Source organism: Microcebus murinus, chromosome 19 (assembly GCF_040939455.1).
Source record: "Microcebus murinus isolate Inina chromosome 19, M.murinus_Inina_mat1.0, whole genome shotgun sequence".
NCBI classification, from domain to species: Eukaryota; Metazoa; Chordata; class Mammalia; order Primates; family Cheirogaleidae; genus Microcebus; species Microcebus murinus.
This window is the reverse complement of record NC_134122.1, coordinates 15,264,259-15,283,873: the sequence shown is the minus strand read 5'-3', so window position 1 is coordinate 15,283,873 and position 19,615 is coordinate 15,264,259. Positions and strand designations below refer to the sequence as shown.

Sequence of the window (19,615 nt, the reverse complement as noted above, 5' to 3'; positions counted from 1 at the left end):
TCCCCAAAGGCAATCACAGCAGCAACAAAAATAAATAAATGGGACATGATCAAACTACAAAGCTTCTGCACAGCCAAAGAAATAGTCATGAAAGTAAACAGACGACCTACAGAATGGGAGAAAATTTTTGCATCCTACGCATCTTATAAGGGGCTAATAACTAAAATATACTTTGAACTCACGAAAATCAGCACGAAAAAATCAAATAACCCTATTAAAAAGTGGGCAAAGGACTTGGACAGAAACTTTTCTAAAGAAGACAGAAGAATGGCCAACAAACATATGAAAAAATGCTCAAAACCACAATGAGATACCACTTAATTCCAGTGAGAATGGCCTTTATCAAAAAGTCTCCAAACAATAAATGGATACGGAGAGAGAGGAACACTCCTACACTACTGGTGGGACTGCAAACTAGTTCAACCTCTCTGGAAAGCAATATGGAGATACCTTAAAGCGATACAAGTGAATCTACCATTTGATCCAGCAATCCCATTACTGGGCATCTACCCAGAAGATCCAATGACACTCTACTAAAAAAGACACCTGCACTCGAATGTTTATAGCAGCACAATTCATAATTGCAAGGCTGTGGAAACAGCCCAAGTGGCCATCATTCCAAGAATGGATTAATAAAATGTGGTATATGTATACCATGGAGTACTATTCAGCTCTAAGAAACAACGGTGATATAGCACATCTTATATTTTCCTGGTTAGAGCTCGAACCTATACTGCTAAGTGAAGTATCCCTAGAATGGAAAAACAAGCACCATATATACTCACCAGCAAACTGGTATTAACTGAGCAACACCTAAGTGGACACACAGGTACTACAGTAATAGGGTATTGGGCAGGTGGGAGGGGAGAGGGGGGCAGGTATATACATACATAATGAGTGAGATGTGCACCATCTGGGGGATGGTCATGCTGGAAATTCAGACTTGTGGGGAGAGGGGGGTAAAGGGCATTTATTGAAACCTTAAAATCTATACCCCCATAATATGCCGAAATAAAAAAAAAAATTAAAGCAAGTTTAGCCCTCTCTTGCTCTCTCACCATGGGATACCTTCCATCCGTCATGTAATGACTTAGCAAGAAGGCCCTCACCAGATGCAGGCCTCTTGAACTTGCACTTTAAGTCTTCCAGAACCATAAGAAATAAATCTCTGTTCTTTATAGCAGACTAAGACAGGACTATAGCTGCATTCATATTAAACATACATATGATATTATTCCACTGATATTGGATTATATTTGTTCTCCATGTCATTGCCAAACAATGTAATACTTACCCTGAGTATGAAAAAATATGCTCCTACCAACAGGAATAGGTTCCAACTGCTGTTTCTGAGGATCAGAAGTCCATTTTGGAAAAGAATACAGAGCCCAAAATTGATAGAAATTTGCCTTTATTGGTGATGCCCATCTTCTTTGTAGGTAAGAAGGAATGACACTAATGTACAAATGACTTGGCGTGGGACTCTCGCCTAACTCCACACCTGCAGGGTTATAAATCCTTTATATTGTCATCTATATTTGTCCCATTTCTGTTTAGACATAATTTGAAAGCCAGTTTGGACCTTGTCCTTTTCAATTATATTAATGTAAAATACTCAAAATGAATGCAGTATGAGTTTCAAGTGAGCTTTTCAGATCCTAAGTGCAGCCTAAGAAATCGCAGGCTTTAAGATAAGATAAATATGCATTCAACTAAGACAGAAATGAGTCTCATATAAAATTTCCATGAAAAACCATGATCAATCCAATGATGCACTTTTTAAGGGGAGTTTATCTGGAAGTCAGAAGGGTCAAAAGACAACAAAAAAGCACACACAAAACACCCCACTTTAAAGTAAATCTATAACTTGAAAAAAAATCCTGAGAGTGGTACATAGTTTTACAGTAGCCATAATAAATTCCAGCAACTGGCTTTTTTGCATGAGCTGGCACATGTGAATGACATGCCCATGTAAAGCTTTCTCACCCTTCAGCCGTCCTCCTACAGGCCTTAGTCTTATTTCCAAAGGTGTCTTCAGTGAGGATATAAGGCCCATGACATCTAGGGTTAATGCCATCCCCTCAGGCAGTAAGACTCAGGCAAACTCTGGGGATATGTGAGCACACCTTGTGGGGTGAGAATCAGTTTGGGAGGTTTTAAGAATTTTTGCCCCTCATCAAGGAGTGTTTTGCCATCTGGTTTACATTCAAGACCTAGCTGGCTCATCATTCCCAGAAATAAACTTTCTTCCAGATTAGGAAATTTCATCATGAGATTTGAGATATACTGGTTTTGAAAGTTTCCTCAGTTTCTCCTGGCTTCGAAGTCCCCGGCCTCGTAGTGGCGTGAGGCCCATTGGAGGTAGATGAATCTGAATAATAAGAATAATGATGATATTAAGAACCATATTCATAATCATTGCAGCACCTTATATTCATTAAGGATTTACTAAGTACCATACTTTCTGCTGAGTGTTAAACCTACACTTACTCAACATTAATCCTTACGATATCTCATAGGGAATTATTATTCTAATATTTATAGATGAGAAAATGGAAAAAAGACTAAAAGGATGTATTACCAAACTACTAGGCTGAACCAATACAATACAAAATTGCTGTTTTTGTAGGTCAAAGAGTTGAATATTGGCAATTTCATGTGGTCCAACCTAACAGATACAGTGGTCACTTTCATAGGGTAAGAATTTTTGACAATTTTCACTTTCTCCTTAATGCATTCCTTTAATGCTTGAACTTTATTCTTTTAATAACAACAAGCCTGTCTTTTATAATCAGGAAAATAAAAACATTTCCATAAAAAAGATGAAAATCAAAAGAGAAAGCTGTATACATGTGAGCTGGTTTTCCCTTCCATATGTGGGAAAGCTGTACAAGTAGGAGAAATCACGCATTCATTGACATTTTAGTTTGTTGTGATGGGTTGGCGGCATGCAAGGATAGCTTATTTCCAACATGCCTCCCACAGTAGCTCTGGGCTTCTTAGCAAACACTAGCCCTCTGGGTATACATTCTTGGAAATAACTGGGTTGATGAGGGTAAGTACCCACCACTTGTTAACTGGAGTCACACTTACTGGCCTAGGATAAGGAATCTGGTAATGCAGTCCAATTTCAATCCTGGCTGTGCATTCATCTATACACTGTTTAATCAGCTCTGGGTCTGTGAGCTATTAAAAGGGAAGAAATGAGGCTATTAGCTTCTTTCTAATGGTACATAAAGTATGGGTATATATTTTCTCAAACATTTTTAGTTCCCTAGCCAGTATTGAATATTAAATATTGATAATTTGAAATATGAAAAGCAATTTAATATTAAAACTTACTGTGGATTAAACTTTTAAAATTGCTAAAATAGGTAATAAATATACATAGTAAAAATAACTCAAATAATACAAAAGGATATAATGTAAAAACTACATGTCGCTTTTACCCTTGTTTCCTGGTTCCCGTTTTCAGAGACAACAATTAGTAGTTTCTTGTGTGTCCTTCCAGGAATATTGTATGTATATATAAGCACACATGTATATAGAGGCTTAGTTTTTTTTTCCTTACATGAATGATAGCTCACTTTGTTCTGAACCTTCCTTTTTCACTGATATAACTTGAAACTCCTGTGTTGACACATAAGAGCTGCCCCATTCTTTTCAATGGCTATCCGAACTTCCAACATAAGGCTTCATTATAATTTAACCAATCTCCTACTGGTGGACATTAGGTTATTTCCAATCTTTTGCCCTTATAAACAATTCTGCCATGGATCCCTCTGAACTTTTCTTGGCTCACATATCTATCCAAAAGATGAATTCCTAGAGAGAGAACTGCTAGGACAAAGGGTATATATTCATACACTTTTTTTTTTTTGAGACAGAGTCTCACTTTGTTGCCCAGACTAGAGTGAGTGCTGTGGCATCAGCCTAGCTCACAACAACCTCAAACTTCTGGGCTCAAGCAATCCTGCTGCCTCAGCCTCCCGAGTAGCTGGGGCTACGGGCATGCGCCACCATGCCCGGCTAATTTTTTCTATATATATTAGTTGGCCAATTAATTTCTTTCTATTTATAGTAGAGACGGGGTCTCACTCTTGCTCAGGCTGGTTTCGAACTGCTCATCTCGAGCAATCTGCCCGCCTCGGCCTCCCAGAGTGCTAGGATTACAGGTGTGAGCCACCATGCCTGGCCTTCATACACTTTTAATTCTTGCATATTCCCAAATTATCCTCTAGAGTTTGTACCAATTTATAGCCCTACCAACAAACTATAAATTTTATTCCCACCAACCCTAAATGAGAGCTCTTCTTCACACCCTCCCCATGCTCATTAAACTTTCAGTCACCCAAAGGTTTCTGAAAGTGCTATCCAAAACACCCTGAGTAAGATACTGGAGAAGGATCTACTGCTTATTTTAAACAGTAAACTGCCTTGCTCATTAGCAAAGGGAACAAAGGGCTTTTGAAATTCCAAGACAGTCAAATCCTGGTAATGTACTTTCAAGTAAAGAAATGGAAAGTTCATTCTGAAAAATAGAAAGCCAAGTAGGAGACGGGGAGAAACTTTCATTCTGAAAAAGGAAAATGAATCAAGATATGGATTTACTACAACTTTGCAAGTGGGCCTCAAAGCAGAATTAGGATTGCATCAGCCCCAGATGACACCCACAGCAAAGTCTGGGTTGACGTGGCTCAGAAATTCCTAAGGAGTTCCTGTCCTAGGGTACCTCTTGGCACAGAGTAGGAGAGTTCCTGGAACAGCAATGCAGAGAACTACAGTTGAGTCCCCTGGGGCAGAGGCTCAATTCTCTAACCTCTGCTTCTCAGAAGCTATTGCTCTGCTGTCCGCATTGGGAATAGATTTCCATGTTCCCATTTGCCCATGGAAATTTAGAGCAATTCATGGGATCCCTTTGGATTATTAAGTTCTTAGAAGAACTGAAGTTATAAGAAATTGCTTATGTCTGCATGAGGGACTGGGGAGAAAAGAAACCCCCTGACAAAGATATGGTTAAGGGGACTAGGGCTTCTGGGGCTCCAGCTGTCCATCTGAACAAGTCTGGGCTACAGTACTCTAAAAATGGTTGTTCATGGGCTGCCTGCATGATTTTGCCATAGGTATATACTACCTATATTAATACTAAAATTTTTCTTTGAATGGACTCTCTCCTAAGCAGTATTTGTGAAACTGTGGTGTGATATTCCCTTTTCTAATAAATGATAAAACACGTACATATCTTAAAATTAAAAACCCATGTGGGCCGGGCACGGTGGCTCACACATGTAATCCTAGCACTCTGGGAGGCCGAGGAGGGCGGATTGCTCAAGGTCAAGAGTTCGAAACCAGCCTGAACAAGAGAGAGACCCTGTCTCTACTATAAATAAAAAAAGAAATTAATTGGCCAGCTAATTTATATAGAAAAAATTAGTCAGGCATGGTGGCGCATGCCTGTAGTCCCAGCTACTCGGGAGGCTGAGGCAGCAGGATTGCTTGAGCCCAGGAGTTTGAGGTTGCTGTGAGCTAGGCTGACGCCACAGCACTCACTCTATCCTGGGCAACAAAGTGAGACTCTGTCTCAAAAAAAGAAAAAAAACAAACAAACTCATGTGCTTCTTCCCCCTACCCCCAAATAATCTCAAGTACCATTAGTGGCACATACCTCCCTCTGGTTTACCCTTGGGCCAGTCTGAACAGAGACAAAGGAAGGATTATTATTAATACAATAACTGAAAATCCAAAGAGTCTTGAGTAGCCTTCAGGTGAGTAAACCTACAAAGATTTATTGGACAGGTACTACATTATCCCCAATACCAGGCTGGACACTGCCTTTGACAACCAGCTATTACCTGGGCAGAACAACTCTGATACATAAGCTATAGGAAAGGCACAGTGATATGTAATCAATGAGGGTAATGACTGCTACAGACTACTATAGGAATTCAGAACAGGTGCTCTGCTTAGCAGAGCAGAAAAAGTTTGCAAGAGCTGGGTTTAGAGGAAGGTCAGAAGGGTAGAGAGAAGCTTCACAAGCAAGATGGCCTTAAAAGCAGGGAGGGAAGCTTCAGTAATTCCAAGAAGGGTAAGGTATTGTAGATTAGGAGGGTTTCTTTGGTAGCACTTGTCTCAATTGTAATTTTATATTAATATTTCTTTCCATCTAACTCTCAAACATCTTTTAGGGCACCTGTCTTGGTATTGCTCATTTTTATGCCCTCAACGTCTAGTCAGGTGTTTGGCACATGGTGGGTACTTGAATATTTATTGAATGAGGAATGAGGACAAGGGGTGTGACAGCAATGGACTGGCTGGAAAGGGGGGCGCTCTTGTGGAAAGATGACTCTGCTTTGGACCATCATGCTGTGGTGAGGTCCTTCAGGTGGCCAGGCAGAGGCCAAGGCTAGGTACTCAGGTGTGAGAGCTGAAACCACAAGGTGGTTGTATGTTGCATGGGCCTCAGCACAGAAGGCTGAGCTTCAGAGGACTCTATAGCTGGGGAGAAGGTATGTGAAGATGACAGAACCAAAAAGGAGACAGAGGTCAGGGAGGCACAACTAGTAAGAGTAGATTGTTAGGAAGTTTCATGAGGGGAGAAGCCAAAGCACTGAATCCATCAGATCAGTGAGAAGGAAGGTGAAGGGATTTCAGGGGCAAAAGCCTCTTTCGTGCTTAGTGCTAGGTGGTCTTCCCAGTGGGCTAACAGACTGTTGGGGTGGGTCAAATCTGGCTCCCCAGAGTCTGTCTGGGTGCACAGTTCTGTTAAACTAGCTAATGGAGGCCCCATTTTACCCAATTCTGTGATCTCAAAGGATCTGCTAGACAAAGAGGCTTGAGTTCAAAGCTAAATTATGAAGGGGACCCTGTGTCTTAATCCTATGCTCTTTCCTCTGATTGGGTTTATATTAGGAGGCTTTGAATAGTTTATGAATTGAAAAAACATTTCCCTGTGTACCTCCTGTGGGAGTGGCTGGCAACAGGCACAGTATGTGAGGAACAGCTCCTCCTCTGAAAACTGTCATTGGCTGACTCATGTCACCTGGCTTATGGGGTCTTCTGAGGACGCTGAGCCACTTACAGGCTGGACTGAGACCCGGAACAAGTGAACACAGAAACATAAGCTCGGCTTGACTTTCCAGCAGTTGGGCAAGCTGGCCAAGCTGTGCCTCTGGCCCCTTTCTGCCCCACGCTCTGCCACCGTGACTGTGCCACTCCGTCCCCTCAATTTAGGTCAGAAAAAAAAATGAACAAACACAAGAAACTACTCTCCTCCTTGCAATCTCCAACTGGGGCCAACTTACTTACATTTTTATTTTTCTGGAACAGTGTTCTAGCTTCATTTAGTATATACTGTTTTTCTTCGATGGTGTCTTCCATCTGCCCCGAGGCCGCCTGCCATTTCCTTGCAAGCCTGAAAATGCTGCGGTAGAGGCCAAGAACTTCTTGTCGTGTTGCTGTTGTCATCTTCAGACCCACCAAAATAGAAGAGGGAAAATTTGCATAAAAATGCAATTTGACAGTAGGCAGCTAGGCAGATGTACATTTAAAAAAATCAAGATCTTTAATTAGTCTAGAAATAACTGCTCTTTCTCAAAGGATCTGTTGGGTAGCACTGCCAGAAAGTCGTAGTAGAAACCAGCTCTCAAATGGCTTTGCACATCATCCCATGGCTGTGGGTTGCTTAACCATGCTATTTGCCACGAAGGCTATGTTTATGAATAAGGCAAAACCAAAATTCACATTTACTACTCTTTAAACCAGTCTTACCAGTATACCTTAGAAATGATGCTTTTAATGTGTATTCTGGTAAAATTATATCACTAACCTGAATGCCTAGGAGAAGGCACATTTTAGATAACTGAATTTTCTAGTTCAGTGAGAACTGGGATTTAATACATTGGTTGCAAACAAGGGCCTCCTGTGCCTGGCAGGTAATATAAATGAGGGAACCTGGCTGGGTAAGGACAATAGCCAACTGGACAGGACATGCCCCCTTGAAAGGGAACAGCTGCTACTCAGCTCCCACCAGCTGCTGCCATGTAGTAATGAAGGCCTCGGGATGCCAGATTTCCTGACAGTGTAAAAATAGGTGGCAATCCGGATTTTTAAAATATGAAATCTCAAAAGAAGACACTAAGTCATCACTTATGAATATATGAGGTACCATGCAGGCCAAACAAAATGAGTCTGTGGGCCCAGTTCTGTCCGGAGGCTCTCAGGTTGCAGCCTCTCTTTTACACTTCTTTGAAAATACTTCTCAGAATCAATCTACTTTCTTGTCCGATAAGAACAGTACAATAAGTATAACCAAAAAGCTGTCTGATGACAAGAACTTGTGGCCCCTCTGGGATTTTACTCTGAAACATCAGTTTTAATGTCAGAGGATTTGGCTAAATGAGAACCAACCTAAGTATATCCCATAAGGCTAACTATATTTTTAAAAGTAAAATTTCCATCATCTTTAAGTTATTTTTATTGCAACATATTTCAGATGTACAAGGACACAGAGAATAATATAACAGCCATATATTCCCAATAAGCCTTAAAAACTAGATTATGTATATATCATAGTTGAAACCCCTAGTGCACCCCTTCCTCCCTCCTAGAAGGAACCACTATCCTGAATTTGTTGTTTATCATATGCATACACATGCATGCATATCTTTATACTTAACATTATATAGCATTGTTTTGTAAGCTTAAAAATTATATATATTTATATAATTTGCTTTATTTGCCCATCATATTTGTAAGATTTATCTATGTTGTTACATGTAGCTTTAGTTCATACATTTTCACTGCTGCAACTCAGCCCACTGTATGAAGATATCCCAACTATTGATGATGGGCTTTAGATGTTTGCTTTTCTTCTTTTTAACTTATGGAAACACTTTAGACTTTTTTTTTTTTACTATTTACATTTTTACATCTAAAAGAAATTCAGGGAAGATAGAAAAGAAAAGTGCTACTCCTGGAAGATTCTGCTTAGTCAGAATAATGACTAAGAGGACAGGCTGAGAAGGCAAGGAGGACAGATGTGGTGAGTAAATAGCAGGGCCAGGCACTTGGACACCTCATTCTGAGTCCCGGGTTTTCCTCAAACGGTCAGGCTCAGGATCATGAAGTAGGCTGCTCATTGCTCTTCAGGAACATGATCCATTTCCAACCCAAATGGGAGGCATGACCCCTGGAGAGAGTATGTTTCAGGGTGGTCCTGAAATTATGACAATTTGGGCAGCTAAAGAATGCAGATGGGAGCTGTGTTTACCTAGAAACTCTAAGTACCTGCAAGGAATTCATCTTACAGAGAATTTCTCTTTCAAATATGAGTACCCTTCCTGCCTACTCCGACCCTGGAGACCTTTCTTGAAACTATTCTTGAGCAAGGAATGAAGCAACTGATGAAAAGCTTTAAAAGCACTACTCACCTAACTCAAAGGTTAAAAGGATCAAAGTTATATCCAACACTAATTCTGAGTCCATGATGCTTCATAGAAAAAATGCTTAAAAGGAATTCATAAAAACCAAGATAGAACAACATCATGCTTTGTGGCTAATCGTAATAAAAACCCAGATGAGATGATGACATTTTTCCTGGTAAGGAAACAGCCTTCCGAGTTTCTGGCTCTCCCTAAAACTCCATGGTTTCATATGAAAATACATGAGTCAGTTCCTGTGAAGGGCAGGGAGTCTGCAACTAACATCTATTAACGATTACTTCACTTTCCTGTCATTAACAGACAAAACTTCCTCGACTGCGAAACACTTGAGGAGGAAAGTGTATAAGGTCAGACATATTAAAACAGCAGCGACCTTCTCTGAAGCTCAACTTTAATTGGTTTCCTTCTAGTACTGTAGGAACCACCACTTTAAACTCGCAACTGATCATATACCATAATCTGATACACATGCCCTGCAATTAGGTTACTCAAGGTAATAAGCAGTACTAACAATTGGTACTTAATAGGACTATTTTCAAAACACTTTAATTAATGTTTAAGTGTTTTGAAAACTAATCCTGAAAGGAGTTTAACTGATGTCTACCTCTGCAATATCAGGTGACCCAGAAAACCTAAATTCCAAAGATTTCCAGAGGGTCTAAAGCTGTATTCATCATTGTGTGCTATTATCAAATGTAGCCCTCCATTTCCTTCTGAGTCTTGAGAGAAAAAGGCAAGAAAAGAAAAACACTTCTTTTGTTCTTTTCTTACTGGATTTCTTTCAGTTCTCTGAGGGAACCATGTTCTTTTTTTTGCCTTAGGGGCACATTAGCCATGCTGTTCCCTCTTTCTAGAAGGTTCTCTCCTGATCCCCCTCCCTTTTACCTATCAACCTCTATTTATCCTTCAGTTTCTGGTGAAAACATGGATGTCTCAGAAAATCCTTCCTCACTTCCTCCCTCCACACGCATTGGGTCAGGTCTCTCTGTTTAACCTTTCCACAACTCCTGATATTTCTTCTTTGTAGCACTCATCACCTTAAATAATGGTTTGTTAATGTCTTCCCCCAACAAACTCTAACCTTTATGGGGACAGCAACCCCATTCATCTTATTTACTGCTTAATTCTCAACTCCTAGAAAGGTGCATAATCAGTATTCAACAAACGTTTGCTGAATAAATGCAAATATCTCATGCCACAGAAAGCTTGTGATTCTAGAAACAGAATCAGCCCTATATAAAAAAATTTAAAAAGCTCTTTTCCGTTTGGTTTATATTTTTGTCTTTGTTCCTAGAAAGCAACTCATTTAGAAAAACTGCCTCTTCCCAAGTAGTTTTCCCCCCTTTGGATTTAATGGCTTGAAACCAACATTTATTCCCCTAAAACTATCAATTATCTCTCACAATTCACACAAGACTAAGGTAGCCCTTGCCCTTCTTCATTAATATCAGGGGTTGATCTGATACAATGGGGTCTCCTGGCATTTTCCCATGGCAACATATCAGGAATATTCATTTGTTTAGAGGACAATTGGACTGCAGTCTCAACTGGCCATGAAGTCTATTCTTACAGAAATTTTTACAAAGTTTTACAACCTTTATTCAGAGATTGACATTTCTTGAAACTCTTTATTCCTTTTTCTCTCGCTAACCACCAAATCCCAGAATAAGGAAAGAATGAAGATATGCGGTATACCCAAAAGGAAATGACTAGAAACTGGTCTCTTTTCTTAAAATCACACCCCATGTATAAACATAGGTTTATACACATGTGCCAAGGTGAAGTTCATTACTGGACACCTGCTATGTGCAGGCCTGTGCCATTAAGAAAAGGCTGACAGATGATATTGCTAGTGTTTTGGCCTCTGGTTATAGTTGGGAGAAGTTTTCCTAATGCAGGTGTTCCAAAGATTGGTTAGGGAGGTGATTTTATTTTATTAGTTGTGATTAATGCATATTAGAATGGCCCATCAAACCCATGATTTAGATTTTGTGTGATATAGAGCTTCCATTAAATAAATGAGTTACAAAAAAATTTTTAAGCTGGTTTAAAATACAGGTAAATGATAGCAAAAATTGTGATGTGGACTCTGAATAGCAGACGTTTGGGGCTGCTGCTCTAAGGTGCCCTGCTGTGTCATGCTTCTGTTTGTCCTGGCTGAGCCTTGCACTTAAAATGTCTCTTTTCTGCTACCCACCAGACCCCACAGAGTAGACACCTTTTTCCCTGCTCCTATCATGGCCAGGTATTGCTCTTCTGCAGTTATTTTATTCTATGTATTTTTCTTCCCAGAGTCTCTGAATTCATGCAGGGCAGGGGACTGTGTCTTGTTCATTATAGTAATAATAATAAAATCTACATTGCTTTGCACTAAGTACTTGTCCAAGGTCACACAATTAGTAATAGGCAGGGCCAAGATTCAAACCCAGACAGTCTGGAGTCAGAGCCGTGCTTTTAATCACTAAATAGACTGCTCAATCTCAATAAATGTTGAATGTCTATGGATTGTTTTAAACAGCTTAGTTGTGACAAAAGGAGCTAAATGATTCTATTCCCTTCCTATACAAAGAGAAAAGGAAGCAATTCTTTTTATATCTTCATATGGATTACAAGAGTGTTTTCATAAGGTTTCCCATTTATCATCTGCCCCTGCTCCTAGGCTGCAACTGCCCTTCTTCAATAACTATGTTCCATACGAGCACCTTTAGAGCAGGCTGGGCACTTGGCTGGATTGAGCTGCTCCTCTGTGCCCTGTGGCAACCCTGTCCCCTCCGAAGGCAAAGGGAGCTGACATCATAAAGCAGACACCAGGGCAGGGGCTCACTACAGTGCTACTACTCTACAGGCCTTACTCCCTCCTCCCAAGTCCATCCATTCATTCACTTAACATTTATTAAGTGCCCACCATGTGCCAGGCACACGTGGTTCTGGGGATACAATGCTAAACAAGCAGCCATATATGTAACCCCCCTAGAGCTTATATTCTAGTGGCAGAGGCAAATGATATACAAGAAAAACAAAGAATTTCAGATAGTGATGTGCTTTGAAGGAATGAAATAGTACTATGATACAAATGAGCAGAGGTGGGGACTATTTTATTTTGGGTGGTCTATTTTACACTTGAATCCTGAATGGTGTGAAGGAGCCTACTAATGGACTGAGTTAAGGGGAGGGTGGTACAAGAAGAGCCACCACCAGCAGGAGTGAAGGCCCTGAGGTGGGAATGAACTTCAAAGATGGCTGTGAATGCAGCAAGAGCCTTTGTGGGAGGAGGCCACACAGGTCAACAGAGTCTAGCACAGGTTAGGAGGGGTAAGCCTTGGAAAGGAGTTTGGTTGTAGTTTAAGAGCAAAAGGAAGACACCAGAAGATCTTAAGCAAGCTGGGGTAATATGGTGTGAATTATATCTTTAAAAAAAAAATAATATATATATATATATATCAAACTAATTCCACCACTCTTATAGATGGCAAAACAAGAGTCTTGCTTAATGCCCCCAATTAATTGATAGGACAGAGTTGGGATCAAGAGCCAAACAAGCTAGATGATTATTTCCCCAACTGACTTCAAGCTTTTCCCTGTTTTTATTTTGGAGTCAATAATGGAGACTCATAATGGACAGTGATTAATCTAAAACAACAACAACAAAAAAACCAAACACCCACTCAGTTTTCCACTCACTGACAAGAGTGTAAGTACAGTAAAAGGGTCTGGGGGGGGGTCCAAGAACCAACTCTACATGGCACACATATGCAGTTGGTATGTCTAGACCTTATTCTACAGGAGGCCTAAAGAAAGATCTGCTACTAGGGGCCTTATCCACTTCACCTTTTTTTCCCCAACTCTGAAACAATTTCCCCCGCCTCTGGAAAGACTATCACAGCATGAACAACTTGGGAGTTTAAGAGCAGAGATGAAAATTCCCTTTCCCCAGATGAAATTTATAGAAGTATGACTCTGGTCTCAGGAATGTCAAAATTCCAAATGTTGGACTCTCCTGAGGCTTTGCCTTTTGTTGAAGAAAACGTGTTGCAGAACAAACAACAGACAGAATAAGAAAAAGGCAAAGGGAATTCACTCTGACTTTTAAGCCCTGGGAGGTTAAGGGAAAGGTACCTTTCCATTCTTTCAGGAAAGACATGCCCTAGGTGGATTTTTTTTTCTCCCTCATAAATAATGACTGTAGTATAGTCAAATTTCTCTCCCAAGTACTTTATGAATTTTTAGGGGTGGAGGGTGCGTGGTGGGAGGCATTGTGAAATCCCCCCAAATGAAATCATGGTCTTATGTGCTCATTGTGTACCAATGGTGGCATGTCTCATGTCCTTATGCCCTATCTCCTTAGATCTGGGACCCCTCTTTTGCCATATGAAGGCTCTAACTCACAAAAGTGAAATATTCTTCCTTTGTTTATTTGCTGCTTCTCATCCTTTGCTTCCACCACTCCTCCAGAAGTACCTTTCTCACACTGAGACCGGGTCAGGGCCCGTGCTATGGACACTCCAGGCACCTGTAGCTTACTCCTATCAAACATTTGTCCTACTCTATTGTAATTTTTGTTTGACTTACTTTCTTCTTCTACTTTGTGTGTGTTGTAGGGGAAGGAGTCCTGGGGAGTTGGGACTGTCTCATTCATTACCCTCTTAGGCTGGCACATAGTTGGAACATTACAAATATTAGAATAAATTTATATACATGGAATGGTCACTAGTAATGTCTACTCTCATCATGATATACATGGTGGTGTTTGGAACAAGTTTCCCAGCTGAAGATCCTAGAGAACTTTAAAATACTAAGTAACCCTCACAATGTTTTCAAGAGCAGTGGGTGTCAGGATAAAGAATTGAAGATTCAGTGTCATTTGCAGGGAAGACCTTTCAGTTCCATCTAGGGCAGCGTAAGATACACGGCTGTGATGTAACCCTCACTCTTAAGTTCTTTTAAGGTCAGTTGGGGTTGGTTTGTCCACTGGACCGAAATGCTTTCCAATGTGTCCGTGAAGCTTAGAACCAAACATATAGAAAAATGAGGTTCTGATACTTTTTTTCTTGAAAAACAATCCTTTTGGGGAATAAGGGCCATTGTACTCAATGATCTCGGGTTAAACCCAATCTAGAATATTGTCATGGCCGGGCATGGTGGCTCATGCCTGTAATCCTAGCACTCCGGGAGGCCGGAGGGTGGCTTGAGCTCAGGAGTTCAAGACCAGCCTGAGCAAGAGCAAGACCCTGTCTTTACTAAAAATAGAAAAATTAGCTGTATGTTGTGGTGTGTGCCTGTAGTTCCAGCTGCTCAGGAGGCTGAGACAGGAGGATCGCTTGTGCCCAAGAGTTTGAGGTTAGAGCAAGCTATGATGACACCACTGCATTCTACCCAGGGCACCAGAATGAGATTCTGCCTCAAAAAAAAAAACAAAAACAAAAACAAAAAAAACTTTTGTCATTTGGAAAACCTCTCAGAATTAAAATGCTCTTGATAATGCCAAAGCAAACAGACTTTCTTACTCTAGATATCAGAATAGAAAATGTCTGTCTTGTTTTTAAGCATTTAAAGTTTGTCTACATTTGTAAGAACCATCAGATATAATATAAAAAAAATGAACATATGGGCTCTGGGTGGACAAATTTGAGTCTGAATCCTGACTTCACCCTATTGGGCAAATTATTAACCTTCCTGAGCCTCAGTTTCTTAAAATGTAAAATGGGGTAACAACAGAACCTTCTTCAAAGAGTTGTAAGGATTATTCATAAAACAATTCATGTAAATCACTTAGCACTGGGAGTTAACAAAAGTAAATGTTACCTGAATAGGAGGAAATAGTGGAGGAACAATGAGGCCTCTTTTATCTGTGCTAAGCTGTCTGCAGAGGAGAGAAAAGAAATGTGTGGCCTGTTGGCGAATTTATAGCTTTGTAGTAGCAATGGATTTTTCCTAAAGCTGTTTCCCTCTGATCATTAATAATCCCTGTACAGCAAAGGGCTATTGTTCTTTGGTATGAGTAAATAACCCTGTTGGAGGCACTGCTTATCTTCAGACCACAGCCCATACTTCTTACTGGAAATATAATGCAGGTGCCAACACAAAAGGCATGACCAGGCTTCCCTTCCTATTTTTCTTCCTTTATCTCTTCTTATTTATCCTTCATTGTACTTTTCTTCTAGATCTGTTACACTCCCTTCTTTCTGGCATACACTCATTCCCTATACAATATCATCCTTACCTCAATCAAATAACCTTGAAGTGAAACTGTGCACTTCGCACATCTCTGGTCTCTTATCCTCCCCTCCATCAATCAACACACACGTACCCTGTGGACTTATTTCCTGGATTCAGTTTTTGGTTACTAGAATCCAAAAAGGGAGGTATAATGCCACACACTGTTTTGCAAATCTCAGGATATGCTTGTGTGGTGAACTTAATCATACCACAGCTATTCTCTGAAACAGTACTTTTTTACATAGAAAGTGACAAAGAATATGGTGTGTCAGTGATGGGGGCAGAGAGGAAGGGGTAGACCATATTTTTAGTGGATGTAAGGGCCCTGTATTATAGGAATCTTTCAGAACATGAGGAAAAACGAATATATTAATATCTGGAAGACTTCTAAAAAAACTACCCCAAACAAGATCACAGGAGGCAAGCACACCCATTCTAAATATATTATACCAGCTCTGAAGCACACACAAGATTATACTTGTATAAGGGAACTCCAATCAGGCTATTGCAATCAAGATATAACCACCAGTAGATAAACAGCTATTTTTCCCTTTCAGGATAGAAATTCTAAGTGGAAATCAGGTTATGAGTCCTTCAGTTCAAAAGAAATGGAAGTATTTGTTTCCTTAGCATATTTTAAGAGACAAAGACAGAGGTCAGCTAGAGGTGGTAAAAACCATTTACCAGAAGTAGGTGGTGTCAGAGATGCACAGGAGGGGCTGGAGACGGAAGGCCAGTGCTAATGATCGACCAATCATTCATTCATAACTCCCTAGCCAGGATCTTCAACCCTTCATATCAATTAGAGAAGTCTGAGAACACAAAACACTCATTTAAATTCCTGCTTTGTGATAATTTTCTAAGGAACTGGATTAGGAAACTGACCAAAGCGTTTTGGCTACATTAGATGCAACTGGACCTTTTTAGCACCTTACCCTTGATCCAACTACCTGATAAATAACTACACTCTGCGCAGGGGTTCATGCCTTTGGTACAGTTTCTAAGTATCCTCCCATCAAATAACTATCAAACAAACAACTTTTCTCATTTGCAGAGACACCAGAGATCCTTACTAAGTTCCTTGACTTTTTTATGTGTTGGGAATGACAAGCATCCAGAGTACCCTCAAGTTCCTCTAGTCCAGTGCTGACCAATAGAACTTTCTGCAATGGAAATGTTCTGTCTGCCCTGTCCAATAGGGTGAATACTGGCATTTGAAATATGGTTAGTGTACCTGAGGAACTGAATTTTTATTTTATTTAAATAGTCACATGTGGCTAGTGACTATGTAGTACGACAGCACAGCTCCAGACCAAGAATTGTAAAACAGCTGCCCACAGGGGTCAGCCAGGTAGTGGAAGGGAGTGGAGACCTTTGGCAAACTCTGAGCATGAGCCACATACAAAGGGGGAAGCCGCTTTTCAGCTCTAGCTGACTGTTGTGGCATAGGAACCTAAGGCTGGTGTTATCAGATTGTCTGATTTTTCAAATGAAGCTGAAAATCTGGATTTGGATGTCCAATTTTTAAACGTTGGCAAGTAAATTTAAAAAAGAATTTAAATCACTGTGTGGGCCGAACAATATGTTTGCAGGCAATATCTGTCTTGTCAGTTAGCAACTTCAAATCTAGGCCAACCCTTCAGCACAAAGAGAAGACGCTTTATCCAACAAGGCCACTGTGCTGGTCAGTAGCAGATCCAAGACTGCAACCCAGGCATTCTGATTCTTCTTCTGATACCCTTTCCACTATATTATGATATTGATCATAATGGTGGTGGCTTTGGCAGCAGTGGCAGGAAAAAAAATCCTTTGTCTCAAGCTGTTGAATTCCATGGCTGATACCTCATGAACAGTGTTCCCGCCCAGCTACAACCACCTAGTACAGAGCCACGAGGCTCTGTACTAGGAACCAGGAAGACACAGAGAAGCAATAGCATGGAGGAGACAGATATGTAAATAAACAATTTATCAAAAAAGTCAGGTTTTCTATAATGGACACCAATTACCTGTGCACATGTCCAAAAGAAATGACAGCTGGGAGAGGAAGGGAGGGAAGAGATTTGAGCCAAGCCTCAGAGGATGAGTCTCACTGATTAAGAGTGTGGGTCCGATTATTCCAGGAAATTAAAAGGGCCTCCTTCTTTTATCTTGAGGTCTTGTCTGTGTCAAGAGTTTCCTTTGCTTGGGCTTCTCCTTCTCTAGGTAATCTCTAAATGTTAAGAGCCCCAAGGGATTTAGGGGCCTTATTCTTTTATCTACACTCTCTTCTTAGGTGATGTGGGGGTGAGGGGACCCTGTATTTACTATCTCTAACAATGACTTTCCACCTGACTTGTATGTCTAACTCCCAGACATCTTCACTTGAATTGTTAATAGACTTGTCAAACTTAGTATGTTCAAAAGAGGACTTAAGATATTCCTTTCTCTTAGGGAGTCATCCTTGGTTCCTCCCTCTCCCACATACTTCACATCCAATTTCCCCACAAGTTCTACAAAAACCACCTCCAAAATATATTCCCAATCTAATTCCCTCCATTTCTCACCGATGGCCCTTTCAACACTATTGTCACCTCTCCGTTGACCTACAGCAACAGCCTTCTAACAGGTCTGACTACTTCCAACCTTCTCTATCCAGATGCCAGAGTGATTCTTAAAAAATGTAAATTAGGTTAGGTCACTTCCCTTCTTAAAACCTTTCAGGAATACAACAGACAAACCCTTGCCTGGGGCTGAAAGGCTCTGCTGGGTCAAGCCCCGCCACTTCTCCAAATTCATCACAAGAGCACTCTGCCTGCCCCTTCCTCTTTCAGCTGAAGCCACATGGCCTCTTGGCTGTTTCCTACCTCAAAACCTTTCTCATTGGCTTTTTTTCTCCACCTAGAAAGCTCATGCCCTATCTTCCCGCCTCTTGGATCCCCGCAAAACCGCGGCCTCCACTGAACAGCCTTACCGGATTTAGAGTGCCCCCCCCCATCTTCTATCACTTCATCCAGTCTTTGGGGCATTTCTCACTTGCTGGTATCTTCATTATTGATCTACGTGTTAACTCTCTCCTGCACTCGAATGAAAAGCTACGGACCAAGACCTCCGTCTTATTCTCAAGTTTGTTGATCCAGGGAATAGGAAGTTGGCTCTCACTGTCCTAGAAAGTCGCTGTTCCTGTACGGTGCCTCGTTTGGGTGACCTTCCCCAACCAGACGCCTCTCGGTCCAGGAACTGCCCCGACCATCTCCCATTTACACTCTGGGATCCGAAAGCTTCACAAAAGCCTCAAATGGGCTTCCAAACGGCACCTCAGCGTCCCCAAACCAGGCCTCCCCTTCCTGGCCACTTCCGTGAGGCAAGTTCCCGAGGCCAGCAGCGATGACACCGAGCCGCCCTCGCGAGGCTGGGGTCACACAAGCGCGTCTCCTAGCAACGCCGCACCCCCACCCTCACCCTCACCCTGCCCCTGGGGAGCCAACCCCTTCACCCCAGTCTCCGGCGCCAGGAGTCAGCGTCTCCATCCCCTACACTCACTCTGCGTCAGTCCTGCCTTCCCCCACCCACAGAAGCGCCGCAGCCCTGGGCGGGATACGAGGAGGCGGCGCCAGGAGCCTAGCCGAGCGGTGGCCGACGGAGCACGGGCTGGTCGGGTAGGCTAGGCCGGACCGAACCACCGGGCCCGGCTGTGCGGGAGCACTAGTTCCAGGTCAGGGGTAGTCTCAAGCCTCCCTAAACCTCAAACTCTACCCCATTCTCCGCCGCACCCAACAATATAGCCAACTTCATCCTCTCCCTGTTTTCCCTTTATTCTCTCGTTATCCTCCTCCCTCCATGCCATTAAAAAAAAAAAAAGTGGTCCAGCCCAGCCCCTTCTAGCCCGCCCTCCCTGTTGCTAGGCCTTTGCCCTTACTTGGCGACGGCTTCGTACGTCTTTGCGTACGTCGTGACGCAATCTTCGAGTCGTTCCCTTCCCT

The 19,615-nt window shown here is 41.6% G+C and overlaps 2 protein-coding genes across 5 annotated transcripts in view; one reads left to right on the top strand and one right to left on the bottom strand.

The window, feature by feature from the left end:
* Positions 1–1,394: 1,394 nt before the first annotated feature.
* LYRM1 (LYR motif containing 1) lies at positions 1,395–19,348 on the bottom strand. Of its 4 annotated transcripts, none has more exons than XM_012790168.3 (5): positions 19,176–19,348; positions 17,663–17,690; positions 7,306–7,464; positions 3,094–3,186; positions 1,395–2,371 (listed from the first exon to the last, which is right to left on the bottom strand). In XM_012790168.3, exons 3-5 carry the CDS (start codon positions 7,462–7,464, stop codon positions 2,255–2,257), a joined length of 369 nt encoding a protein of 122 aa, XP_012645622.1. In that variant the 5' UTR covers positions 17,663–17,690; positions 19,176–19,348; the 3' UTR covers positions 1,395–2,254. The 4 variants fall into 4 exon arrangements, with proteins under 4 accessions (XP_012645622.1, XP_012645614.1, XP_012645621.1 ...); XM_012790160.3 differs by lacking the exon at positions 19,176–19,348 and adding an exon at positions 18,607–19,029; XM_012790167.3 differs by lacking the exon at positions 17,663–17,690.
* Positions 19,260–19,615, top strand: part of DCUN1D3 (defective in cullin neddylation 1 domain containing 3) — a 43,560-nt gene continuing 43,204 nt past the window's right edge. Inside the window, exon 1 of the mRNA XM_012790156.2 lies at positions 19,260–19,347. The gene's annotated coding sequence lies outside the window, so the exon portion shown is untranslated. The remainder of the gene's footprint in view (positions 19,348–19,615) is intronic.